Raw genomic sequence first — 27,373 nt, forward strand, 5'->3', positions numbered from 1 at the left:
GTCGCCAGGGCACAGGGCCTGCAGTACCACCTGCCTGCTGGGCAGGACCACGCCCTCTATCCTTGAGGCCTTAACGGTTGGGGGGTACTCAGCACAGTGGCCGTCCCACCCTCTGGACTGTCCACAGGCCTGGTGGGCAGGGGGGACCCGTTGTTCGGCAGAGCTGTTTTTTTGGGGGGGGAGGATGCAAAAGCCAAAGCCCTCCATGCTCAGGGCAGTCCCGGGAGGCCTCAGGTGTTTTCTGGGAGCCGCAGATGACCCATGTGCCCTCACCCCAGCCTGGGACAGGATGTGTACGAGACTCAGGGTGGAACCTTCCCCTGGCCCTCCTCCCCTCCCCCAACCCTCATGGAGAACAGAGGTCCCCCCCTCCAAACTCCCCCCCCCCACACACACACCTGGCCCTCAAGGTCTGCGGCTTCAGGCTCTCTTCCCCACTTCCCTCCCTGGGATTGGGGGCGCTGCAGTACCAGACGCCGCCTGTACCAGCTTCCAGGACAGAGGCTCCCCGTGTCAGCTCAGATCTGCAGGTGAGGTCAGCCCCCACAAGGGTACCAGGACCCTTGAGGCTCCCACCCTAGCAAGGGCTTCCCTGGTTGGAAAGGGCTCTGCGGCCAGACTTGGGCTCTTGTGTCTGGTGGGGCATGTCAGAGAAATGGTAATGCAGTGGGATGGACATCCTCAGGCCCATCCTGCCTGCAGTGGGCAGTGGGCATCAAGAACTGGACTCACTGCTTCCTTCCCTGCCTTTGAGGCAGGAAATCACAACACCGGGGAGATGCTGTGGGGTGTCAGAGGACCCCCTTCCATACGGAGATGGCCTGTACCCACTGAGATGCAACCTTGCTCTTCTCCCCCCGTCAGGACTGCCCGAGGCCATGGGCCAGGCTGGGCTCTGGATGGCCAAGGGGACAAGGCCACAGTGCTGGCCATGGGTTGGTTGAGGGGCCTGACACAGGGACAGGTGCATCCCACACACTTGCCTCCTTGGTGCTGCTCATACGGCAGATTTCTGCTCATCCCCACGGCCACCATGCTGCTCCCCTGGCCTGGCAAACCCTTGTGCCCCATCCCCTTCGTGCCCAACTGACAGCCACAGAGCTCTATGTGCCATGCTGGGGCTATGGGGGAATCACGCACGGGCAGTGGGGGCACAGAGTAACATGGGCATTAGGGATATTAAGCAGAGACTCAAAGGAAGTGTGGGTCTGGGCAAAGGTACTTCTGGGAGAGGCATGCCAGCATGTGCAAAGGCCCCGAGGCAAGGGGAAGCAAAGTGGCCAGGTATCTGGAGGGGAGTGAGACAGGATGAGGATGGTGGGAGGTGAAGGCAGAAAGGAATGGGGCCCCAGATCCTGTAGGGCCTATGGGCTTTTCCTGGGTACAGTGGGAATCACTGGGGGTTTTGAACACCAGATCGATGGACATGGACTGACTTATGCTTTTAAGGAAATTGGAGGCTGCTGCAAAAATCCCCACACAGAGGATATGGCTTGGACCAGTGGTAGCAACAGAGATGGTGGGATGTGGTAGGAATCTGGAAATATGCTGAAGGTGGAGCTGCCAGGATTTGCAGATGGAGGCGTGTGGGGTATAAGAGGGTAAGGAGGTTTTTGAGCTGAGCGAGGTCTGCTAGGATATGTGTGTGGTGGGGGGGGTCAGGCTCAGCAGGAGTTCAGGGGACCAATTTAGCTCAGATTGGTGTTTGGAGCCCTAAGTAGAAATGAGACGCTGGGGGGTGGGGAGCGCATTTAAGAGTGAGACCAGGAGGAAGCAGCAGAGGGAGATGCAGGGGAGAGCAGGGGGAAAAGGCAGAGAGCAGCATCCTAGGGTAAGAGCTTCTAGGAGGGGCCAGACCACTGCCAAGGGTCAATCAAGAAAAAGTCCGAGAAATGACCGTTGTATTCAAAACACAGGAGTTGGTGATGAGTGCAGGTGTGTGTGTGGGGAGAGATGGTGCTCAAGAGAAACTAGCAGGAGATAGAGTGGGGATGAGGGCTGCAGACTCCTGGCACTTTTGGTAAAGAGGAGCAGGGAAATGGACAGGTGTGAGTTGCAAAGCCTTTTGCTGTGTTTTACCAAGGGACAGATGACAGCATCTTAAGTAGGTGAGAGGCGGGCTTTCAACAGGTTTCTCTGGGTCCATCTCTAGGGAGAATACGAGTTCCATGACCATGACCGTCCACTTGGTTCTCCAGGCTCACCCCAGGGCCTGGTTCCCAGGAGGCGCCAGGAAGCGTCTGGGGAATGAGAGTGTGAGGAGTACGGGAAGCCCTTCAAATTGTCCAGGTGAGGCGTGAAGGCTTGGCCAGGCCTGGAGTCCTGGGTCAGAGGTTGCCAGCTGGGTGGTGTGGGGAAGGGGAGGACGAGGGGAATGCAGACCTGAGTCTGGGGTGCCTACCTGGTGCCCAGGTGAAGTCCTACAAACGCAGATTAGGGCCCTGTGGATGCAACTAGGATGCGGCCCCTGAGAGCCGTGGAGAATGTTCAGACGCGGCTCTCCAGATCAAGGGCCACAGAGTTATTAAGACCCACGGAGGTTGGGAATTCAGAAATGAAGGTCACGGGCGACGTGGGCAAATGCAGTGTCCTTGTCCGGGCCGAGGAATGAACTAGAACAGAGGGAACCGCCAGCTAGGGTAGACAAGACTTCCGTGCAATAGGATCTTGGATTCCGCAAGGAGAGGAGGGCAGCTGGGGTCGGGGGAACCAGCTGAGCCGGATTGTCTCGGTGACATTGGCGGGGTTCTCTGCTCCCGCCCCTCAAGTCACCGGCGACCCTTTCCCACTGTCCCCTAGACCAGCGGCTCTCGGACTCGCGCTCACCTCCGAATTACCCAGGGTTTGTTCGCACAGACTGCTGGAGTTTCGATTCCGTGAGTCTGGGCTGGGGCACCCGAGACAGTTTGCATTTTCAACAGGTTCCCGGGGCGCTGCAGCGCGTGGACCCCACCTGGGAAGCGCGGTCCCGGGAGCCCACTTTACCGAGGGGCCACTTCTCCGGGCCGACCGGGCACCGCCTCCGGTTGCCGGGCAGAGCGGGGCCGCGCGCGCCTCCATTGGCCACAGGTGGGCCGCGCCCCGCCCGACAGGTAGTCCGCCCCGCGCGGAGCCATTGGGTCCCCGCCGCGGGGACCCCCGGGGATTGGCCCAGGTAGCGGCCCCGCCTCGCCCTCATTGGCCGCAGGTGCCACCGCCCCCGCCCCGGGACCGCCCGTCCCGCCGATTGGCCGCCCGCTGGGCCTCGGGTCGGCCATGTTCGGACCACCCCCCGCCCCCCCCCCCCGCCCGCCGCTGAGCCTGACGACGGGATTCCGTGCGCGCCCTCGCGCGTCCCCGCTGGCCGTGCCCCCGTCCCGCCCAGCCCGCCACCCAAGTTCCGCGGAGTTGGCCGGACCCACGCCCCTGGGTCCCCGCGCCGCGCGCGCCCTTCCGCGTTCCGCCGCCGACCCCACCTGGGGCCCCGGCCGGCCGCTGGGTCCCTGCGCCATGGCCCGAGCGCCCGGGGCGCAGCGCTGACGGCGGCCGGCGGAGCTCGCCATGCCCAGCAGGACCGGCCCCAAGATGGACGGGAGCGGCTGCCGCGTCCGCCTGAAGGCGCACTACAGCGGGTGAGCGCGTCGCGCCCGACGGCGGGGCAGGCGGGCCGCGGGCAGAGCCGGGCGCGGGGAGACGGCCCGGTCCGCGCCTGCCGTCGGGGACCGTGTCGCTGCTACTGCGGCGCGGGAGGGAGGGGGCAGCGAGGCCCCTGCGGGCCCCGGGAGGTCCTGACGCGCCGTCGCCGTAGAGGCGGCCCGGGACGCGGCGGGTGCTCCAGGCGCCCTGGAACGTCACTCGCGGGAGAGCTCGCGGGGAAGGTGGGGTCTCCGGGTCCTCTGGCGCCGAGGCTCGGAGCGCTGCGGGTGCCGGCGGCCGCGCCGGTTCCTCCCCGTCCCGGCGAGGTTTCCCCCGGCTCGGACCCGCCCGGAGGACGTTGCGGCTGGGGAGGCGGCCGTCGCCGCGCGCGCTCCACAGCCCTGGAAGCAGCAAAGTTGGCTGGACGTTAAGGCCACAAACCTGTAAGGACTAAAGCTTTTGCCAAATGAAAACTGCGGGCAGAGTTTTAAAAAATCAGGTTTCCTAAACTTTTCCCAGTTTACCCGGCCAGAGGTCTCCGTTTAAGAAAAGTTTAACGACTCAGGGGAAGGTTAGGTGCAGTGAGCAGCCCGCGGTTGCGCGAATTGGGGCGGGGTGGGGGTCCCTGGAAGTCTCCAGGCGCGGTTCTGTTGGGACCGGATTTTTCGGACTCTGATCAGCTCGCGTCCGCGCGCGGCGCCCTGGGCTCGACCTGCTCGCTGTAAAATGGGGCGAGCGGGCACCTCACAGGGGTCAGAGGCCGGGAGCGCCTCGCCCCACCCGGGGAGCACGCCGCGCTTGGCTGCCGCGGGGCAGCCCTGCTGGTGGTGGGGCGGCGCCCCGAGGCGGGGATCCTGCCTCCGCCCCGAGCAGGGCGCTCGAGGGAGAGCTCACCACCTCTGCTGCCGCTTCTTTACGCCGGTGGTCTCGCCAGAGGTGAATCTCCTCGTGCATCATCCTCCAGGCTGAGGAGGGGCTTGGGGTTCTTGATTTCGCGAGGGCACCTTGTTTGGGGTCTCAGGTCGGAACTCTCTTGTCCCTTCTGCCATCCCCACCTGGGTCACCTGGGAGCAGGATATGTGTGGGAGAGTTGGTGACAGGGCTCTGGGGAGGAATGATTTCTGGGGGAAGGATGGCCAGCCCACCAGAAGAGGTCTTCTGGCCTGGAAGGGTGGTTTGCCTATTAAAACTGGTTCTCAGACTCATCCGAGGGCCAGAACATCTTGGCTTGCTGGTTGGTGACCGTGGTAGGCCTGTCCCCGTATCAGAGACAGTCCTCTTCCATCCAGGAATCGTGAGATTGAGCAATAAGCCACTTTGTGAAAAATCCGAGTTGATCCTCAGTGAGGGGAAGTCCACACCCCAGCAGCCCAGGGTGGGTGGGAACTGGACCCCCCAGCCTGCCGCCAGGCTGGGTCCAAGTAGGCACCTTCAGGCACTGAGGGAGGGATGGAGGCAGGCAAGGTGGGTCTTGGACAAAGTTGACTGGAGCCTTTGGGAGTTCTGGACTGAACCACCGCTGCCCCCACCCCTGCCCCTGACTTTGGCCTCTGGAGAGCGCTTTGGTTACCGCCAGTAATGTGACCTGTTGTGTCTAGTTTCCCCGGGCTGATGAGGTCCACACTCATGCTGTTCCTTCCATTCCCTACCTCCTCTCCTCCCTCTCCCTCCACCCCCTTCCCCCTTCCTTTCACTCTCCTCCTCTCCCCACCCTTCCCCTCCCTCTTCCCCTCTTCCTGTTCCTCCCACACTCTTCCTTTGTCCCTCTGTGGCACACCCCCACCCCCCACCCCCTCCTCTTTTCTGCCCCAGGCTGCACAGAGGTTCCTGCCCTACCCCAGCTCCTCACTCCCTCCCAATGCCTCTGCCCAGATCCCTCTCCCAGGGGACTTGAAACCTCGTCCCTCTGAGGCGGGAGGGGTAGGCCTCAGTGCAGTAAACCACCCACCAAGATCAGCACTCCTGTATCTGAACCTCGAGGGTCCAAGTGGAGTTCTGTCTCTGGATGGGACAGTTGATGCCGTCTCGCTGCTGGGGGGTGGTTTTGGGGCAGCAGGTCCGCAGCTGAAGGTCAGACCCATTAAAGACGCCATTCTGAAAAATAGGGGGCCCCCAGCTTGGCCTTTGGAGGATGTGCCGACACCAGGGTCTAGCAGGGTCCGAGCGGGGTCCAGCAGCACCTGTGTTTTGAGGGGATTTCCGGGTGATGCACACTGGAGTTGGAGACCCTGCTTTGCCAGGTTGAGTCTCAGATGCCCACTTTTCTGAGCTCACAGGCACAACCACATGGGGTCTTCCCTCTTTCCAGCTCAAGCCTGGGCTACTGTTCATACCCTCAGCTTTGGGGGAAGGTCTGATGAAGCCAGTGAGCTTAAGCTGAGCACACTGTGTCCAGCCCCCCTGCACCCCTCCTATGTGACCTTCTGAATTTGAACCTGGCGTCTGAGCAAGTGCTCGCCCGGCTTCCACTGTCCGTGCTTTCTGATACCCCTGCCTCATTCTTTACCCCCGCCCCCATTTAGGCACATCCAGGCGCAGGTTAGATCTTTCTGTGCAAGGGCATTCATGGTAGTAATTAAAAAACAAGACTGTGGTCAGTGGTTCAATGCTGGGGGAGGGCTGTGATATTTTGTTTGGGAAAATTTTCATCTATGTAATCAATAACTCAATCGGTATTTAATTTCATTTAAATATGGTCCTTGGTGAAACATGTCCATCCTCTTTGCCCCAGGGACATCCTGATCACCAGCCTAGATGCAGCCATGACCTTCGATGAGCTCTGTGAGGAAGTGAGAGAGATGTGCAGTCTCCATCAGGGGCACCCGCTCACCCTCAAGTGGGTGGACAATGAAGGTAGAGCCCTTGGTCTTATGTCTGTCAGACTGTAAATCTCTGAATCTTCAGTGTGTGTGAAATTAGATCAGCCCCTCCCTGGGGAGATTGGAATTATGGAATTCCATAGTTATGGAACTATGGAATTAAGCTAGTTAACAGCCATCTTCCCCGGTAGGGATGCTGGGAATCACTTCCTGGAGAGGTTGGTTGAAAAGGAAGCTGGGTTGGGGGTGTGGGGAAGGGCAGACTGGGAGGGGGCTGCAGGGGTCTCCCTGTCCTCCCTGGGGCCAGCCCTTGCCCTCCTTCTCTGCTGTTCTTCTCTGCTGTTCTGGGCTTTCCAGTGGGTGATTTGGAAGGATAAGCTCTTTCTTACTTTCCTCTTCTCAGGGAGAGCTGGAGGGTAAGTAGCTAGGGCCCCATCGTGTCCTTCCCCCTCCTGTTTCCTCCCCTTCTCAGTCAGACACATCTGAGAGAGCTGGGGGGTGGGGTGCAGTCCAGCTGCCAGCCCAGGACATAGGGGAGCGGCAGAGTCGGCCCCCAAGGGCGTTGGTTCTGTGCGTTTCTATGTTCCCATCCAGGTTGGGGGCAGGGAGCCTTTCTTTTCATCTAGGACTGACCTAAGAAGAATGTCCTTAATCTTGTCCAGGCTGGGAAAGTTAGCACAGTGTAGCTGTGTCGGTGGACTTCTCGGGGCTCATTCTGGGGATCTGCCGGTTCTGATGGGGGCCCCTGGTCCCGCTAGCCATTCTTGGGTCTCCCCACTCTGCAGTGGGTGGCTGGTCAAGAGCAGCCAGACTCTGCCCTTCCCAACCTGAGTTGCACCCCTTTGCCTCAGGCCTGTGGTGGCCTCAGTGATGTCTTTTGCCCTGCCTAGGTGACCCCTGCACCGTGTCCTCCCAGATGGAGCTGGAGGAGGCCTTCCGCCTGGCCTGTCAGCGCAGGGACGAAGGGCTCATCATTCACGGTCAGTGGCAGCTGGAGGGGTGGGGTGGCCCCACTGTGGTCGGGGGAGATGGGAGCCCAGCATGGTTTCCAGATAGCGTAGGGGACTAGAAAACACATGGAGGATTGTGGTTTAAAATCTTGGGATGCCGGAGAATTTAAGGATGTTGAATATGGTGCAATTTGGGTTTGTTTCTTCTCTTACATCTTATTAAACCAAATAAAAATTGCTGTAGCTCGTAAAGAGTCAGAAAAGCTCCTTCTCACTGGACACGGGCCTGGGTTCTGATTGCTGGTCCTCATTGTCCCCGTTCCCTGGAGGCCGGCATCACTGGGTGCATCAGAAGCCTGGGCTCTCTTACCGGCCTCCACTTTTTCAGAAGCTGAAAGGATTCCGGCCCAGAGCGTATGAGGGCAGGCGGTGGAGGAGACAGTCCATAGTACACTCAGGGTGGACGAGACCCTCCCTGTGCCTGTCTCCTGGCTCACCGCTGTCCTCAGAGAAGCTCAGAGCTGCGTTATAGATTGAGTCGTGGCAAATACGAATTATTGTGATTTCAGTATAGTCTAAATTGGGGGTTTCAGGCTGCCCTCCAGCACTCTTGGGGTTCTCTAGGGTGTCTCAGCATGGTTCCGCCCAGCCATGTCCGCATTCACTCCTGTGTAGCCTAGACTCTTGGCCGGGCCGGTGGGCAGGGACAGCGAGCCCAAGCCCAACACTGCTGGAACCAGAGCTTCCTACCTGCGGTGTTCTCTGGGACCATCATTCTCCCTAGTGTGGGGCTAGGAGTTGGTTGCAGGATCCAACTTCTGCAGCTCTGTATGTAAATGGGGTTTGCACTGAGAGCCCTCGCCCGGCCCACGTTCTTGATTGTGGTGCTGAGCCTCTCAACACTGACAGTGGGGTGCTCTCAAAAGCCAGTGTTATTTTCTAGATGAGGAAGTGGTTGCTTCAGCTAAGTTTTAATACTTTTTAAGCTTCTGTTTTAATAAGCTATGAGGGAAGCCCAGGGTATATTTTAAGATATTTAATTTTGAACTCCACCTTGAGTGCGAAATGGAATCTAATGTGCTTTCAAAAGTCCATTTCGAAGTAGTGCAGCTCCTAACTTTCTGTATTAATTTACCGCTGCGAGTCAGGACGCTTCCTTGGGCAGTTCTGGTCTGGGGCCCCACACTGCTTTTCCCCTGGAATTTTTCAGTGCATTTTGAAGTCCTTTATTTATTTCTTTATTTTTTAAGATTTTATGTATTTATTTGACAGAGAGAGAGGCACAGCGAGAGAGGAACACAAGCAGGGGGAGTGGGAGAGGGAGAAGCAGGCTCCCCACTGAGCAGGGAGCCCGATGCGGGGCTCGATCCCAGGACCCTGGGATCATGACCCAAGCCGGAGGCAGACACTTAACTGACTGAGCCACCCAGGGGCCCTTATTAAATTTTTTTTTTTTTTAAGATTTTATTTATTTGACAGAGAGAGAGACACAGCGAGAGAGGGAACACAAGCAGGGGGAGTGGGAGAGGGAGAAGCAGGCTCCCCGCCGAGCAGGGAGCCCGATGCGGGGCTCGATCCCAGGACCCTGGGATCATGACCTGAGCTGAAGGCAGACGCTTAATGGCTGAGCCACCCAGGCGCCCCTTGAAGTCCTTTAAAAGGTGGTTTGGGCTTCCACGGTTTTGCCACAGTGAGCGTCTCCTCAGAGCAGGTTGGTCAGCAGCGTGGGCTTTGTGGGAAAGTCCGTCTGGTCAGCCTGACTCGCGCTGGACCTTCCGCAAGAGGCACTGAGTGACAGACTGCTCTTTCTCTCCCTCTGCCCAGTGTTCCCCAGCATCCCCGAGCAGCCAGGCATGCCTTGTCCGGGAGAAGACAGTGAGTACTCCCATTTTCCTGTGAGTCGTGTTGCACGTTGCGGCTTGAATTTCTCGATCCGTTATGTCAGGATGGTGCCGACAAGTGCCTTTTGTGGCCCAAGGCTGAGGAACATTTATCCTCACGAAGTGACCGAAGGCAGAGTGAGCGGCTGATGCGCCTGATGTGGGGTTTTCACGGTGCACCTGCCTTTGCCTGTGTGTTCTGGCCCACAAGTGCTGCCGTCAGGACACTGGCTTGGTCTGTTGGTGCCATAAGGAAAAGTGCAGGAAATGCCCTGATCTCCCCGAGGAGGGAGGGACCGGGCTGGGACAGCTGGATGCTGCTCCCAGGCATCTGCCCCAGCCACCCCCAGACCGGGTCATTTACCCTCTCCCAGCCCATACCGGCCCCCAGGGATGTGGTGGGAGCATCCTTTTCATGTCCATGTGGGTCTGTTGATACGGGAGAAAGTCCCAGGAGCAGTGGGTCCAGAACAGAGCTTCTGACCTTGTCCCAGGGACCATCGGACCCCGAGCAGGTCAGAGCTGTTTTGCCCACTCTGTTCTTGAGGGCAGAGCACCTGTGTGGGGCGTAAATTGCTCACCAACCACCCAGATCCTCCTCTGGCCTGGTGCTGTGCCGTCCCTGTCCCTGTCACGTGAGCAAGGACCTTGGGACCACAGGTGGCTGTTGTTTGGCCTGGGGGACCTGGCTCAGCCCGGAGCAGATTCGGGCAGAGGCTGTGCGGAGCTCTTGTTGCTCCCTGGTCCCCCGGGGGAGATGGTAAGTGCGCAGTCGCATGCGCGTCAGTCTTGGGTTTAGGAAAGCAGTGGGGCTGAAGATAGATTTGGGGGCCCTTAGCATAGAGGAAAGAGTGGCTGGGATTGGGGTCTGGCCTTGGGGCTCCCAAAGAGAACAGGGGACCCCAGAGGAGCATCCAGCAAGGCCGTGGGGCCACGCGGACCACGGAATCCTGGCCACAGTGGAGCGCTGGTCTGGTGAGGCCAGAACGGCCCGGGCCTGGCTGGATCTGCGGCCACGGCCAGCTGATGCGGCGGGTGGGCGCGAGGGGCGGTTTCTGGGAGAGTGTAAGGAGGCACAGGGACACATTCCTTCCTTAGTCCTGCTTGTGTCTCTGCAGGGGGTGGTGCACAGGCTAGGTGGGGGGCCGCGGGAGCCCCGGGACGTCCTAGCTGGGAGGCAGATGACAGGCCAGATAAACACGCAAATGCGCCCTGTCGGACAGTGATCAGTGTAGCCGGGGGCAGGGGAGGGGGTGAGGGGGTGGGAATGGCGGGTCCTGGGAGGGGGCTGCAGCTTGCGAGTTGGAGGCTGGGAGGCTGCACTGAGAAGGTGTCCCGTGGGAAAGAACGTTCCAGCAGTGGCCCCTCCGGGGAAGTGGAGGCCAGCCGGGCCCGCCTGGGCCAGGGCAGTGGACACTGGTGTGCTTGCATGGCTTTGCCGAGCGAGGGACTTGGGAGCTGCGGGGATGTGGGTCCAGAGAGGTTTGTGAGCTGGGACACGCAGCGGGCGCCAGGAGGGCCCGGTGGGCCACGAGGGGCAGACGTGGTGATGCAGAACGGCCTGCAGGGGCCCCTGGCAGCCACGGAGGAGCCTTCGAGGGGAGCCAGCCTGGACTCCCCACCACAGCTGGCCGCAGTGCGGGAGGGGGGCCGCGGGGTCCCTGCCACAGGTGGAAGTGGGAGTGGCCGGGCAGCCATTGTGTCACTGGGGGAATGTAGAGTATGTGAACTTCAAGAAAGCACTGTCCTGGTCCCGCCAGCCAGTCCTCGAGATGCTTACCAGGGACGGCTCTCAGGCTTTGATGACCACTTGAGCTTTGTTGATCATTCCACCAGCCCTGGGAGGCGGCCAGGTCCCAGGGAGGGGCTGAGGGCGTTTGACCGGCGTCTGTCCCTGCCCCTGGATCCCTGCTCCACACGTGACACCTGAGCACCAGGTGCACAGAGCAGCCTTGCCGGCCAGGGCCTGCCTCATGAGGGGGGTCCTGGACTCCTGGGCTCTTTGAGCGTAGGTGTTCTCCCCAGTATTTGACTCTTTTGGCTTGAGTTTAACGCTAATCTTGGATGATCAGGACAAGTCTGTTCTGGTCACCGATGGCCACGGTGGACAGGGTGTGCTGTGTGGGTTTGGTGTCTGTGTGGGCATTCATGTTCAGCTTTCTCGGCCTCGAGCAGCATGCCTGATGCCAGGGGAGCGAGAAGGGTCAGACAGTGCCATGTGAATGGTGCCCTTGAGCTGTGTCAGGACCCGTGAAGAGGACTGGATAGACCCAGTCGGCGGACCGTGGCCAGAGATGGACAGGCAGCAGAAAGGGAAATGCGGTCCCATGGTGGCACCTGGGCACATCCAGTGGGCTACCTTGCACCATCTGGGCCTGCGTCCGCTTTCAGCTAACCACCTTCCAGCACCTTCTATTCAGGTTGTGAATCTGGATTTAATCGGTTCTATAGAACGATTGTGTAAAGTGGGGCACCTGGGTAGCTCAGTCGGTTGAGCGTCCGACTCTGGATTTCGGCTTAGATCATGATTTCGGGGTCTTGGGATCAAGCCCCGAGATAGGCTCTGTGCTCAGCGAAGTGTCTGCTTGAGGATTCTCCCTCTGCCCCCCATGTGCATGTGCGTGCGTGCACACGCTCGCACGCACATTCTCTCTCCCTCCCTCTCTCTGGAATAAATAAATCTTTAAAAAAATTGTGTAAAGTACACGTGACATAAACTGTACTATTTTAACCGCTGTAAAGTGAATGATTCTGTGGCACTTAGTACACTCCCTGCCGTTCAGCCACCACCTCTACCTACTTCTGGAACCTGTCCGGAAGGAAGACCTCATGCCCATCAGCAGCCGCTCCCCATTCATCCTCCACCCAGCCCCCAACAGTCTCTGAGGATTTACCTGGTTTGGACTTCCTGTAATGGAATCATACGGCCTGTGGTATTTTGTAACTGCGTTATTTTACTTAGCATGATGTTTTCGAAGTTCACGCCTGTTCTAGCATGTGTCACAATGACATTCCTCTCTTTTCCCAATTTTTTACTGTGGTAGATTACATATAACATAAAACTTACCATCTTGACCATTTTTAAGTGTACGGTTCGTTGATATGAATTACATTCGCATTGTTGTGCAAACATCACTACCATCCACCTCCAGAACTTTTCTCATCCTATAAAATTGTAGCTCTGTCCCCATTAAACCCTAACCCCCAGCCCCTGGCTCCCACCTTCTGTTCTGTGATTTTGACTACATTTGGTTTATCCATTCATCCATAGATGGACACTTGGGTTGCTTCCCTGCTTTAGCTCTTGGGAGTCATGCTGCCATGAACGTGGGTGTGCAGATATCTCTTCGAGACCCTGCTTTCAACTTTTGGGGGGTATATACTCACAAGCAGAACTGCTGTATCGTATGGTAATTCTATGTTTAACTTTTTGAGGAACCTCCACGCTGTCTCCCATAGTGGCTGCACCAGTTTGCATTCCTACCAGCAGTGCATGGGGTCCCAATTTCCCCACATCCTCGTCTACACTTATAGTTGTCCTGCCATCCCCGTGGGTGTGAGGTGGTCTCTCATTGTAATGCTGATTTGCATCTCCCTGATGGTGAGTGATGTTGAACATCTTTTCTTGTGCTTATTGGCTCTCTGTATGACTTGGAGAAATGTCTGTTCAAGCCCTTTGCCCATTTTTGAGTTGGGTTGTTAATTTTTTTGTTGCTGGGTTTTGGGACTTCTTTTTCTATTCTGGGTTTTAATCCCTTATCAGCTATATGATTTGCAAATATTTTCTCCCATCCTGTGGGTTGCTGTTTAACTCTGTGGATCGTGTCTCTTGATGCACAGAATTTTTAAATTGTCATGAAGTCCAATTTGTGTGTTTTTGCTTTTGGTGCCTGTGGTGTCCCATCCAGGAAATCATTGTCAAATACAACGTGGTCAAGTTTTATCCTGTATTTTCTTCTAAGGGTTTTATAATTTTAGGCCTTACATTTAGGTTTTTGATGCATTTTGGGTTAATTTTTTTTTATATGGTGTGAGGTAGGGGTCCAACTTCATTCTTTTGCGTGTGTTTATCTGGTTTTCCCAGCACTGTTTGTTGAAAAGACCAACCTTTCCCCATTGAATGATCTTAGCGCCCTTGTCAAGAATCATCGGACACCATGGGAGGTTTCTGGGCTCTCTATTCTCTTGGGCTTCATATGTCTGTTTTTATGCCAACATCACATTTTTTTGGTTGCTGTAGTAAGTTTTGAAATCAGTGAGTGTGAAGCCTCCAGCTTTGTTCTTTCAAGATGATTTGGCTATTCTGGGTCCCTTGAGATGATTTGTAGGATGGGTGTTTCTATTTCTGCAAAACTGTCTTTGAGATTTTGATAGGGATTGCTTGGAATTTGTAGTTTGGTTTGGGTGGTATTAACACGATGACAGCATTAAGCCTTCTAACCCATACACATGGGATGTCTTACTTTTGTCACATTTGATTTCTTTCAGTACTGTTTTGTAGTTTTCAGTGTATAAGTCTCTCACCTCCTTGGTAGGCTTATTCTTAAGTATTTTATTCTTGATGCTATTGTAAAATGGAACTGTTTTCTTAATTTCTTTTTTGGAATTGTTCATTGCTCGGGTATAAAAATGCAACTGAGTTTGTGTATTGGCTTTGCATCTTATTTTACTGAATTTGTTTATTAGTTCTGACAGCTTTTTTGTGGAATCGTTAGGGTTTTTTGTGTCATCTGCAAACAGAGATCATTTTACTTATCCCTTTCCAATTTATGTGCTCTTATTTTTTTTGTCTTGTCTAATTGCTTCTGCTAGAACTTCCACTACTGTGTTGAATAGAAGAGTGGGCATCCTTGTCTTGTTCCTGATCTTGGAGGAAAAGCTTTCAATCTTTCACCACTTAGTGAGATGTTTGCTGGGGGATTTTCATATGTGGCTTTTACTCTGTTGAGGTAGTTTTCATCTGTGCTATAATGAGGCATGTATATGGTCTTTGTCCCTAGTTTCTGGCAGAGCTCCTAAATCCCTTGGAGTCTCTTGAGTGATAGGAGTGTCTTTTGTCATTCATTAAGAGTTCCTTTGGAACATACTTGAGTTTATGCTAATGAGGTGATTTAGGGTGGGACCTCTAGATAGCCTCAGGATGGAGTGGTGACCAGAAAGACCTTGTGGCTAGAGGATTGGAGCTTCCAGCCCTCCCCTCTGACCTCTGGGGAGGAGAGAGGGGCTGCAGGTTGAATCAATCATGCCTATGAAAGGATCCTCCATAAAACCCCAAAAGGAGGGTTCACAGAGCTTCTGGGTTCATGAACACAAGGAGATGCGGGGAGAGTGGCTTGCCCAGAGAGTGTGGAAGCCCCGTGCCCTTCCCCCATACCTTTCCCTAAGCATCTCTTCCATCTGTCTGTTCCTAAGTTAATCCAGCCACTCTAGCAAATTAATCACACCCAGGAGGGGATTGTGGGAATGTCTAATCTACAGCCATTCTGTGAGAAGCACAGGTGACAGCCTGGATTGGTGACTGGCATCTGAAGTCGGGGAGGAAGGCGGTCTTGTAGGACTGAGCCCCTCACCTGTGGGATCTGATGCTATCTCCAAGTAGATGGTGTCAGAACTGAGTTAATTGCGTGGTGGTTTGGGGAGAAAAAGACACATGGTGACTTCTGTGCCTTGTTTGTTGAGTATTTTGCTTTTTTGTTTTGGAAAGTTGAGGGGATCCTGGATGGCTCAGTCGTCAAGCGTCTGCCTTCGGCTTGGGTCGTGATCCCAGGGCCCTGGGTCGGGCTCCCTGCTGTGAGGAACCTGCTTCTCCCTTTCCCTCTGCCCTTCCCCTTGCTTGTGCTCTCTCGCCCTCTCTGACAAATAAATAAATAAATAAAATCTTCAAAAAAAAAAAAAGAAATTTGAGTAACTTGTCAAAAGGATATGGAACTTAGTTGTGGTCAGGAACTCTTGTCATTTAGAAATTCTGCAGCAAGTTCAGCCTTAACTCTTCCAACACTTTTAGGCCTAAATAAAAACTGCCTATTTATGTGTTTGTTTGTTTTTATTTTAATTTTATTTTTTTAAAAGATTTTGTTTGTCAGAGAGAGAGAGAGCACAAGCAGGAAGAGAGGCAGAGGCAGAGGGAGAAGCAGGCTCCCTGCTGAGCAGGGAGCCCGATGCAGGACTCGATCCCAGGACCCTGGGATCACAACCTGAGCCAAAGGCAGACGCCCAACCGCCCAACCGCCCAACCGACTGAGCCACCTGGCACCCGTTTGTTTGTTTTTAGAGCGAGCTCATGCATGTGAGCAGTAGGGAGGGACAGGGAGAGGGAGAGAGAATCCCAAGCAGGCTCCATGCCCAGCACAGAGCCCGACCTGGGGCTCGATATCATGACCCTGAGATCATGACCTGAGCTGAAATCCAGAGTCAGACACCCAACTGACTGAGGCACCTGGATGCCCCCCAAATTGCCTATTTAGATTGGAAACATGGAGTGTCCATTTCTGTAACATGAATCTGTCCAAACCCAGACGACAACTAGTCTGGTCTGCAATGACTAGAACTTGACGCGTGTGTAACACAGACTGGAGAGATTCTGTGCTCAGCTGGAAGTCAGGCTGTGTGAAGGATCCAGGTTGCCCGAGGAATTCCTGACATGGTTCCAGCGACCTTGCAATCCCCAGTGTCCCCATGAACCCCATCAGCAGCCCTTTCTCAGCCAGCATTTCCTCTGTCCCCCCTTCTTCTCTGGCTCCTCGCCCTCCGCCATGTTGGTCTCCTCCTTGTTTAGTGAGTGTTTTTATCATGAAAGGATTTTCAGCTTTTCACATACCTTTTTTGTGTCCGTGGAGATGATCATGTGGAGTTTTCCTCTGTTCTGTTCCTGTGTATTGCATTGAACCGTGTTTTGTCTGTAGAGCAGTGCTTGCATTCCAGGGGCAGATCCCACTTGGTCCTGAGGTGGAAGCCTTTCACTATGCCGCTCAGTTCTGTTTGCCAGTATTTTTTTTTTTTAAGATTTTATTTATTTATTTGACAGAGAGAGACAGTGAGAGAGGGAACACAAGCAGGGGGGAGTGGGAGAGGGAGAAGCAGGCTCCCCGCTGAGCAGGGAACCCCATGTGGGGCTCGATCCCAGGACCCTGGGATCATGACTGGAGCCGAAGGCAGACGCTTGACGTCTGAGCCACCCAGGCGCCCCTGTTTGCCAGTATTTTGCTGGGGACTTTTGCATCGGTGATCATGAGAATATCGGTCTATAGTTTTCCCTTCCTGTAGTGTCTCTACCTGGCTTTGGTATGAGGTTATGCTGGCCTCCTAGAACAAGTTAGGAGAGTTCCCTCCTCTTTAGTGTTTTGGAAAAGTTTGAGAAGGATTGGTGTTGGTTCTTTAAATATTTGGTAGAATTTGCCAGTGAAACTGTCTGGTCCAGTGATTTTCTTTGGAGATCTTCGGCTACTGATTCAGTCTCTACTAATTATAGGTCTGTTTATATTTCCTATTTCTTCGTAATTTTGGCTGGGCAGGTTTTGTGCTTCTGGGAGTTTACTCATTCCACCTAGGCTGTCCAGTGTGTTGGCAGGCAGTTCACATGCTGTCTTGCAATCCTTTTATTTCTATAGAATGAGTGGTAGGAATTGTACCACTTTAATTTCTGAGTTCAATAATTTGAGTCTTTTTTCTTTCTTAGTCCGTGTAGCTAAAAGTTTGTCAATTTTGTCAATCTTTTCAAAGAACTAACTTTTGGTTTCATTGATTTTTTGTTTTTTCCCTGTTGTTTCTGTATTTCCAGTTTTGTGGATCTCTGCTCTAATCCTTGTTATTTCCTTCCTTCTGCTGGCTTTGGGTTAGTTTGTTCTTCTTTTTCCCGTTCCTTAAGTCCTGAAGGTAGCTGGCTGGCGACCCGTCGCGGTTGAGGTCGCGGTTCTCGGTTGGCTGTCACAGCCACAACCCCCCCCCCCCCCCCACGGTGACCCCGCGTCCCAGAGGGGCGGTCACTGCACTTCTGGTCTCATGTGTCTCTGAGTGTTTTATTTCCCTTGTGATTTCTCCTTTGATCCATTGGTTGTTCAAGACTATGTTGTTTAATTTGTAGACATTGGTGACTTTTCCAGTTTCCTTCTGTGATTCATGTCTAACTTCATCCTGCTGTGGTCGGAGAAGACACTGTATGTTTATCTTCTGAAATCCACTGAGACTTGTGGCCACAGTGCATTCTGTCCTGGAGAAAGTCCTGTGAGCGCCCGGGAAGAACGCACACGTGTGTGTCTGTCAGGTCCTGTCGGTTTACTGTGCGAAGCCCTCTCCTTCCTTGTTCTCTTCTTCTGGCTGTTCCTTCCTTTTTGTGACTGGATTGTATTTTGTTGTGTGGCTTTCCTGCAGTTTGCTTAGCCCTTTGTGTGCGGATGGACACTCGGCTGCTTCCACCTTCTGGCCTTTGTGAATCGAGCTGTGTGGCATCACGTGCACGTTCTAGGTTCGAAAGTACCAAACTGGTAGCCTTGTTTTGGCCACACCATGAAGACTAGTCAGTTTGTATGTGCCGAGGCATAACAGGATAAAGTGTCAGCAGGGCCCCGTGGGGGTCCCCCCTTTGAAGGGGGCCTTACTTCAGTCCAGTTCTGGGTGCCGTGTGGGCTGACCTCCGGGGGCCCCATGTTGCCTGTCAGGTGTGAGTGACGGAGGTGAGTGTGCCGGGGAGGTTGGGCTGGGAGGCCGGGCTTCCTGCTGTCAGCAACAAGGGCCCCATGGGAGCCGAGAGACCCGGGAGGGTCCCTCCCACCATGCAGCAGCATATTTCCAGGGCATTCCAGGACGAGGTATGTGGCATGATAAGGAATTGAGAATCCTGGTAGTTTGGTGGGCCAAGGCTCTGGGGAATGGTGTTCCCTGATGGGACCCGCGGTGTGGCAAGCCCGTGGTGGCTCTGGGTGGTTTGTTGAAGCGCAGGAATAACGTGGCAGCCCTGGTGTCTGAGGGAGGTGCATCTGCTGGCTCCAGGCGGCCCATGGTCCAGAGGAGGGTGGACCTCAGCCAGAAGGGCTTTGTGGCCTCATGGGTCCCCTCCAGGCCACGGATGCCTTGGTCCTTACTCCCTGTGTTTCTCCCTGTGGGCATGGTGGGTTCGCAGCCATGCCCATCCTCAGGCTGGCCTGGCTCTGCGGGGGATCCTGTGCACGCTGCAGACTGCTTCTTCCAAACCCTCCTCTGTCACGTGCCTTCTCATGCCTCTGGGCACATGGGAATGTTAACGTTTGAGTTTTGCATGTTCAAATCTGTTAATATTTTCCTTTCTGGCTACCCCCAAGGGCAGAAAAATTTTGCTTCTTGCGTTTTGGTCTTTGATCCATCTGGACTGTGAGTCTGTGTCTGGGATAGTGTGGCCCAGGTGCCTGCTGGGACACATCTCTGTCTTGGGTGGTCAGAGCTCTTGGCCCCAGAGGCAGCAAACCCAAGTCTTTGAGCTCGGCTGGGGGCTCAGGGAGCCTGAGTTTCTTCACCTGTAAGACGCAGCAAATGTCTTACTTGGGGGCGGTGGAGACGTTGGTAATGCACCACACACGGCTGGGCCATGGCTCCTGAGCAGTCCCCTTAACTGGGGGGTGGGGCCGGTCCAGTGAGGGAGAGGCCCAGGGAAAGGCAGCAGGTACTTGGTGGTGGGAGGGGTCCGAGGTCCCCGCCTAAGCAGGGCGGCCCCTCCCTGACCTCATGATGGTGTCTGCCCCTGGGGCTGCTGCAGGAAAGGGCCACAAGCTCAGAATGGAGTTGCCCCGCGTCAGTCTGGAGGCCGGCAGTCTGCGCGGGAGGTGTCTGTCCTCTGACAGAGGATGCCTTCTGACTCTTTGCTCCTGGTGGTGGGCGCAGGCCCGAGTTGGCACATCCCTCCAACTCCACTCCTGTCTTCATGCAGCTCCTCCCCCTGTATGTGTCTGTGACTCCTTTCTTGCCTGTAAAGTGGGAATAATGGGACTGTGTAGAGAGTAGTGTTTGCAAGGGGCACCCGGGGGCTCAGTCGGTAAAGCATCCAACTCTTGATTTCAGCTCAGGTCCTGATCTCAGGGTCGTGAGTTCAAGCCCCACGTCAGGCTCCACACTCAGCACGGAGTCTGCTGGAGATTCTCTCTCTCCCTGTCCCTCCCCAGCCCCCCCCCCCCCCACTGCTCAAGTTGTGTGCGTGCTCTCTCTCTCTCCCTCAAGTAAATAAAATAAAATAAAATCTAAAAAACAAACAACAGTGTTTGCAAAAGCGCCGAGCACCAGACCTTCTGCAGAGCAAGTGGTTATCCGGTGTCTCTAAGGGGCGGCTGGTGGCACTTGCAAGTGGCAGACTTCAATGTCATTAACAAGAGGGGTCCCACCCTGGCAGTGAGAGCGGTCTGGCTGCCTCTGCTACGGCCCTAAGGGGGCTTTTGGAGGAGGAGGGTCTCGCCTGCCAGCAGGCCTTACCACACAAAGCTGGACCCTGCAGCCTCTCCCCCTCGTCAGGCAGGGGTGTCTCTGCCGGGCTTGCCCACAGGCTTCGGGGACCCTCGTGGGCGGCTGCTGGCCCTGGCAGCGTGCGGCTAGGCAGGGGACCCAGTGGGACAGGGTGGTCCCACCAGCTGGTTCCCACCCCGGGTCAGGCCCCCTTGGCCTCCCTGTGGCCTGTGGTGGAGACTCAGGGCGCCTGCCCCGGAAAGGGTGTCTGCAGCAAGGCTGGGCAGGGGCGGAGTGGAGTCGGTCCTGAGTCGGCTGTGTTTCTGGGTCCTGAGGGTTCGTGGAGAATAGACAGATCTGGGGGGTTCAAGGCCACTGAGGCCTGGCACATGCTGTGCTCTGTGTCACTGATCCTGGCCTGTCCCGCACCTGAGTGACGGGGCGTCCCTGGATGGGGGGTGCTGTGCGGCCTGTCCTCTGGGGAGAGGGTCCCATGTTCTGAGGAGCCGGCAGCACCCAGCATTCCACGGGGGCCTGTCTCGTCACCCAGGGTGGCTGTGGTGGTGGGTTCTGGGGCTAAGCCCAGCACCCGGCGTAGGACCCTCTGTGGTCGAAGGGAGGTTGTCCCTGGGTTAGGACCCCAAGAAGTAGGCCCCTCTCCAACTGTGCAGTGTCAGGCGGGTGGGTGCGGCCCCCCGTGCTTCCTTTCCCTGTAAAGGGGTCTGTGGTAATGGCCACCTTGAGGGGCTGTGTGAGCATTAACAGAGTTTCGAAGGGCTCCAGGAACATGCTAAGTGCTCAGGAAGGCCAGCTCGCCCCCACCCCCAGCTGGTCAGGTGTGTTCAAGCCCCTGCGTTGTCGTCACAGGAGGCCGAGGAAGTAAGCGGGGCCCCAGGGTGTGTGGGGCTCTCGGTTGACCAGTTGGTGGAGCAGGGACTTGGGGGCTGAAGCCCTCAGGAGCATCCTCCAAGGCCCCAGGTGGGTGGGTTACCTTGGAATCCTGAAATACGCCTGTTCGTCCCTGGTGTTTATAGGTATGTCTGTTGTTTTATTAAAAATCCAGTTTCATTCAGCTTTGTCTTAAATTACTTGCAACAAACTGGAAAAGCTAGTTATCCACCTAAAATAGGCTTCCATTAAAATTAGCAACCTGCCAGTGGAGCCGGGGTTTTCTAGAGTTCTTTGGAACTGGGTGTTTTGGTCTGCATTGGAAGTGCTCGCGCTTGGCTGGAGGACAAGGGCGGTGCCATGAAGCTCGTTGTGGGTGAGGGTTGGCAGTGGGCTGGGGAGACATTTGCATTTCCCGTGGAGCCCACTGTAGACGTGGTGGTTCAGTTATTTTATGATTTTGTAGTCTTAGGGGTCTGCAGACTTTCTGGGAAGGCTCCGGCGGTAAATGCATCGTCGGTGCCGTAGCAGCTCGACTACCATAGTCAAACAAATGAGCCGTGGTAAACTTTATTCACGGGCACTGAAATTTGTGAAATTTGTGAAATTTGTGTTTTGTGTGATTTCCACGCGTCTTGAGAACTTACAAGCCGTCCTTAGCGTGTTGCTCTGAGCACCGAGCCCTGCTATTCACCAGCCCTCGCTTCTGGTGGCAGAGACTCGGGGCCCTCGGCCTCGAGCGGAGCCTCTAAGTGTTGTGTTCAGGAGGCACACAGTGGATGAAACGCCCATGCATGACTGGTCGGCCACTGGGTGACTGGAGCTCCGAAGGGACTTCAGGCCCCACCTCGAACAGCTGAAGGAGCTGGAGTTCGAACCCAGAGCTTTGGCCCCGAGTCTGTGCCATGCACAGGAGTGAGCACAGATCTGGGAGCCTGGCGCCTCCAGATAAGGGATGGGCGGGGGTGGTTCGAGCCAGGAGCGCGCGGCCTGCGGTGTGCTGACCACACTGTGTGTTTGCTGGGGGGGGGGGGGGTGGGAGGAGAGGTTTGGCCTGACCTCCAAGCCCCTTGGACCCCATAGGGTCAGCGCTGATCTGGCAACTCCAGGGAGGCTGGATGAGCGCCCTGACCTAGGCTGCTCTATCTTTTTCCTGGGTGTTTTTTGGAATTGGAGGGAACTGGGGTTGGGCTCCCATCTAGCCACAATGGCCGGATCCATGGCCTCTGTCCTCCCTCCCCTCCCAGGCCACAGCACCCAGGCCTCGGAGCCCGTGAGCATTTGTGTGGGCGCCTTCCCGGCCTCTGTGGACCCGGGCCGGAGGTCGCTCGCACTCAGGTGGCCGCGCTTCCCCGCACTCCACCCGGGGGCCTGATCTGGGGGGCCCGGCCGGCTGGGCTCTGTTCCCACAGACACAGCATTCGAGAGGCTGTCGGGCTGAGCCACCCTCCTTTGGGCCGCTGCCCCGTGTTCTCTTTCAGGACCGCGTTCTCTTTCAGGACCGTCCTAATGCAGAGATGCTTGTTTTCATGTGACGTCAGCTCCTTGGTATCCAGGCCGTGTTTTAGTTGGTGCCTCAGCTGCCGGCTCCAGCTTCCCAGGGGAGCCGGGTACCACCCGGCCTGGAGACATGAGGAGGCAGGGATGTGAGAGGCGGGGGACGGGCCGGCCAGCCTTCCTTTAAATATCTGCTCCTCGCCTGTGCGCGCACCCTGCCCATTGTGGGTCCGCGGGGAGTGGAGGGCAGCGTCGGCGCACTGAAGGGAAGGAAGATGCCTCCCTTCACGCCCACCGCTCCGTAGAGCATAAAGAACCCTGTGCGGAGCAGGCGGGAGAAGAAAGCCCGGTGAGTAATGCACGTCGCCCATGCCTTCTGCCCGGTGGTGCAGGCCGTGTGCACGGAGGCTGAGTCGGGGGCAGCGGCCTGGCCCGCAGCCTCGGTGCCGCCAGCCTGGGGCAGGGATGCGGCCGCAGGGCTCCGAGCCGCCGGGGGGGGGGGGGGGGGTGCAGAGCAGCGAGAGGCTCTTGTTTCTGAGGTGACGGATTTTTAGCAAAACAGGCCCCGAAGGAGCGCGCCCTGCGAGCGAGCGGTGTGGCCGATGCGGGGGGTGCCGGAAGGAAATGTGTCCCTGAGACCCAGGCCTGTCAGCGCGGCCGGGCAGCCCCGGGAAGAGCGGTCTCGCGGCACGGGGGCTCCGCTGAGGGCAGCGTGGCTGTGGCGCGTGCTGCTACGGGGTGGATGTGCGCTCCGCCGGGCCAGCCTGAGCCCCGCTCGCTCCTCAGTCTGCGCTGCTGCGAGCGGGGGCTGCGGGGCCGCGATGCTGGAGGCCAGAGCCCCGCACCTGCTCCCTGCGCCGAGCTCCGCAGGGCTGCTCCCACTCTGTGTGCCCCTGCCAGTCCTGGCCCCGTGTTGGCGTTGACGACAGCGCGTGGCGGAGTCTGGGTGGCACGGCCGGTGTTGACGTGCCCAGCTCACTGCACCGGGGTCCTCGGGTGTCGGCGGTGAGCGTGGTGCTGGCGTCCGGTTTTCCGTTCTGAGATGGTCGGAGGTAGACCCGGCTGCACCCGGGGGCTGCTGGGTGGCTGGTGGGGATGTGGGCTTGTGGGTGTTTTCTGACGTCCATCTTGCAAGGTGTTTTTGTAAAAACCACCACAGCAGGCACCCCCCTCTCCTTGGGCCGACGGGGAGCTGATGGCCTGGTGGACGGGCCGCTGGGGCGGATGGCCCCTTGTGTGAACGGTGCTGGGTGCCGGGGAGGCCTCTGAGCGAGCCCGCCCCTCCCCCAGGAGCAGGAGGGACCGTCAGCCGCTCTGCCGCCGGCCTGGGTCGCAGGGGTAACTCCTTAGTTTTGGGTCCTTGAATTAGGAGATTCAGGGTGTGTTGATGGGTGCGTGGAGAGAAGAGGGAGCAGCGGTGTCGGCTCACGTGTGTGCTTGCCAGTGAGGAGAAATTAGCTGTGTCATAGTTTCTTGGGATGTCTGGGACATCTTGGCCTCTTTCCTTCCGTGTGGTCACGCGCTGCTAGTGCGCGGCCGATGTGAACCCTCACCGAGCTGCTGCGCTGCTCCGGGGCCTCGGGGCCTCGCAGGGTTTAGAGCCACGAGTGGGGCCAGGTTGGGGGAGCGCAACCCCTGAAAAGCCCCACGGTGTGTTGCTGTCAGGTGGGGCTGTGGCATGTGTCACCGTGTGTGTGTCCCGCTCAGACCCGCGTGGAGCCTCCCGCTCCTCCTGTCTTAGCGCGCCAGCCACCAGCAAGGTGCCTCACGAAGTTCAGAGCCGCTGGCGGTTATGTAAGGAGCTGTATGTGCTGTTTGCCCCACTCTGAGGTCCTGCTAACCTTCCAGACGTCACCCCCGAGTTGGTCACGCAGAGCAGCCGAGAGCCTCGGACGGCTCCATCTGCCCGTGGACGCCACCCTCGGCCCTGTCCGTCAGTGTCAGCATGGTGGGTACACGGGGTCGTCTGTGTTCTGGTGGACACTCCTGGCTCCAGAAGCCACCCCCCCCGTCTCGTTCCCTCTGGTGTTTGGGGAGTGGCGAGGGCTACGTCTCGTCTGCTGGGCGTTTCTGACCACCCAGATGGTACAGAGCCGAGCCCGTGGAGGTCCAGCCATTGGGTCGAAGCTCAGGTCAGCAGGTGTCTGGGGTCAGGCTCCTAACTTCTGAGGACCCAAAGATGAGGCAGCAGCTGTTCCCGTTACTGACCGGGAGCCGTTTCGGGGATGCATGGAGCCAGAGGCTGTGCGTGGGTGAGGGGGGCAGCCCTGAAGCCTGCTCTCCAGGGCCAGGCCCACTGAGGGTAAACCCCACTCCAGGTTTGGTGTGTCTTTGGTGTTTACATTCAGAGAATGTAACCTTCTGTGCCTCCCCCTGCTTGCTCGTGGTGAAAGAGGAGTTTAGGGTCTGGGGTCTGGGTGGGTCTGGCCTGTCTTGCCTAATCCCTGCTGCCACTGGGCCTTTGCTCACGCTGTTTCCTTTGCTCTTGCCAGGTAAATGGCACTTAGGGCCACTGCCCCCGCAACCACTACTCCGTAAGAGTTAGCTGGGCCTTGCGGGCCCTCGTAGGGCCCCGGCTCCCGGCCCAGGGGCCTGGAGCCAAGCAGGCCCTCTGTAAGTGTGGTATGGGAGGGACAGAAACGCTTTTTCCAAAGTAAGCCGTCTGAACCAATTGCTCGTCCAACGTTCAGATGGCTTTTGGTAATGAAGTTATGACACAGAAGACAGCACCGCGAAATCCCTACAGGTGTATTTGCAATAGCAGCTTATTTTTAGGATTCTCCTGGAGACGTAGAATAGGGCACCTCCTCTGCGACCGGCGTCTTTTCCCTTTTCTGTCTCTGAGGCCTCCAGGCTGACCCAGCCGATTCCCCTCCATGCCGGGTGACTGCGGGATGGTCTGCCGTTTCCCCGAGCAAGGTTCAAAATCAGGCAAGGCAGGAGTGCCATGTTGAGAACTAACAACCTCTTCCAGAGGTTATTTCAGAGGTGCTGTAGTGTACTCAGATAGCTGTGTGGGCTGACTCAGCTTCACGTTGGTGCATGCGTGCTTACTGCATGAACAGGGCATTGTACCCCCAGTGTCCATGGACGGAGGGGACCCCGAGTTAATGTTTTATTGCTCAGTTTGGTGGTTTGAATGTGTCTGGGTTTGTGTGTGTGTGTGTTTAAGTTTGCTTCTCTTTTTAAGCTTCTATGGGAAATTTAAAAAGGTTTGATTTGTGACAAGATGGAGCCTCTCCACGTGTGCGTGGAAAGCGGGGGGGGTCAGTGCCCACTTGAACGGCCTGTTCTCTCAGTCCTAGACACCCCTGTGCCGTGCCTCTGTTTACTCAGATTGTGGAAGGAACTGAACAAAGTCACGTTGAACACAGAGGCTGGGCGTGCCTTGTCTTGGTCAGGAAACCATGTTGTTACTGCTAAATGCACGTGTATAAAGTTTGCATTGTATGTTATTTTCATATATTGAATTTGATTTTGAGTTTGACGTATTTCTATCTTAAGGTATTGAATAGTCCTACATGGTTTAAAAAGAGAGAACAGGTGTCCCTGCCCCTCCCTCCCACCTCCTGGAGGGGCTCACTTTCAGTCAGTCTGAGCGGGTTCTTCTTGGCATTTATTTCCAGATTGCTAAATAACACATTTATGCTGCTTTTAGACTTTTCTGTTTGGGACATTACCTGTTCCCCTCTGTCTCTGGAATGGGTCATCTCTCTCTTCCTCTTTCCCCAAAATAGGTTAGGTCACCATTTATTGATTAATCACCCAGTGTTTACATTATGGTGCTTTGCAAAGGTATTCATAAGCCACTAGTGTTACATTTTTTTTCTCGTACAACTTTCAGTTTTTCCTGGGGATAATAATTGCCTTACCTTCCCCCCCCTTGGTGTTTTCTGGATGTCTTGTCTCAAATTCGCCCATAATTTTTCGAGGAGGGCAGCCCTCCCTTGATGCCTGTATCACATCCCTCCTGGTGCCCCAGGGTCTCAGCACAGTGTGTCCTGGACCCTCCCTTTGCCATCATGCTGGGGATCCCCATGCCCCTCTTCTCTGCCTGCTTCCTCCGTCCCTGGATCCCCCACCCCCTTTCTTGGCTTAATCTCTGGTTCAGACATCCTCCCAGACCTTCCAAGAAAGGGGGCCCCGAAGGTAGATTGTTTGAGATCTAGTTTGAAAGTGCTTTACTCTAGCTGGACATTTCATGGTAGTTTAGCTAGGTATAGAATCTGTACTGGAAACAGTTTTCCCCAAGCGTTTTAAAAGGATCGTACCAGTGTCTGCCAGCCTCCAGTCTGATTGAGAAGTTGGGCCATTTTTACTTTTGTGTGTGTCTTATTTTCTCCAGAAAGTGTTCGGGATCTTTTTTTTTTTTTGTCTTTATTGTTTTCAAGTTACATTATGCTGTGCCTTGATGTGGCCTTTCTTGTCTCTTGTGTTGGGAAGTTACAGTGTGGGAACTGAAGGCATTCAGGCATGGGTTGCTTTCGTTTATTTCTTTGATGATCTGCTCCCCTACTATTGTCTTTTTCTAGAGCTACCATGGGTCATTTGTTGGCACTCCCAGACTGGCCCTCTAATTTTCTTCTTTGTTTTCCACTTCTGTTTGTTTTATTTTCTAGGAAATACTTTCCATTTTCAATGTCTAAACTGTCTTTTAAGTTTGTTGTCCTTCGTTTTTTATTCCGAGAGCTCTTTCTTGTGCCCTGAAGGTTCCTTTTTAAAATAGTGACTTGCTCTTGTTTCCGAGGTGGGAGATCACACCGTTTCTTTGAGGTTATTAATTATGGCAAGAGGCCCCATGATATAAGGTAATTGTGTGAGTTCTCGAGCACTTGACGGTTCAAGGCTCCCCATGTGCGAGCTGGTGTCGCCCACACAATGCCCAATGAAGGATTTGCTGTTGTTGTCTCCATCCTATGGTGAAAATGACACCTGAGGCACAGAGAGGTCGGGCGATTTTCCCAAATCACAGCCATGCACTGTGGAGCTGGGGCTCATTCCCCACAGGTGGGGCCCTAGTTCATGTTCTTTGCGACACTGCAAGGTCCCCACTCTGCTATTTGCCAGCCACGTGACCTTGGCCACAGCCCTGTCCACCCTGTGGTTCAGACCGTGGTAAGTGGGGTGGTGACCGTGGGCGTGGCTCCCCATCACCGTGAGGACTGACTTAGTGCAGCACCGTCTGAGCTTGGAGTGGCAAAAAACAGGCGAGGTGATGAGGTAGTGCTGTCGAGTGAGTGGTAAAGTCTCCTTTCTTGGTGTTTCTTTTAGCCCTTGACACAACTCTGTTTCCACTGAAGTTCTTTTTCTCAGTTTGTTTTGG

General features: G+C 55.9%; 1 protein-coding gene across 1 annotated transcript in view; it reads left to right on the forward strand.

The window, feature by feature from the left end:
* The first annotated feature begins 3,295 nt into the window (after positions 1-3,295).
* PRKCZ (protein kinase C zeta) overlaps positions 3,296-27,373 on the forward strand; it is a 103,532-nt gene continuing 79,454 nt past the window's right edge. The window contains exons 1-4 of the mRNA XM_021683360.2: positions 3,296-3,611; positions 6,347-6,468; positions 7,325-7,414; positions 9,209-9,259. Of these exons, the coding sequence (XP_021539035.1) occupies positions 3,541-3,611; positions 6,347-6,468; positions 7,325-7,414; positions 9,209-9,259 (334 nt within the window). The 5' untranslated portion in view covers positions 3,296-3,540. The remainder of the gene's footprint in view (positions 3,612-6,346; positions 6,469-7,324; positions 7,415-9,208; positions 9,260-27,373) is intronic.

Source organism: Neomonachus schauinslandi, chromosome 4, assembly GCF_002201575.2.
Source record: "Neomonachus schauinslandi chromosome 4, ASM220157v2, whole genome shotgun sequence".
Classification (NCBI taxonomy): Eukaryota; Metazoa; Chordata; class Mammalia; order Carnivora; family Phocidae; genus Neomonachus; species Neomonachus schauinslandi.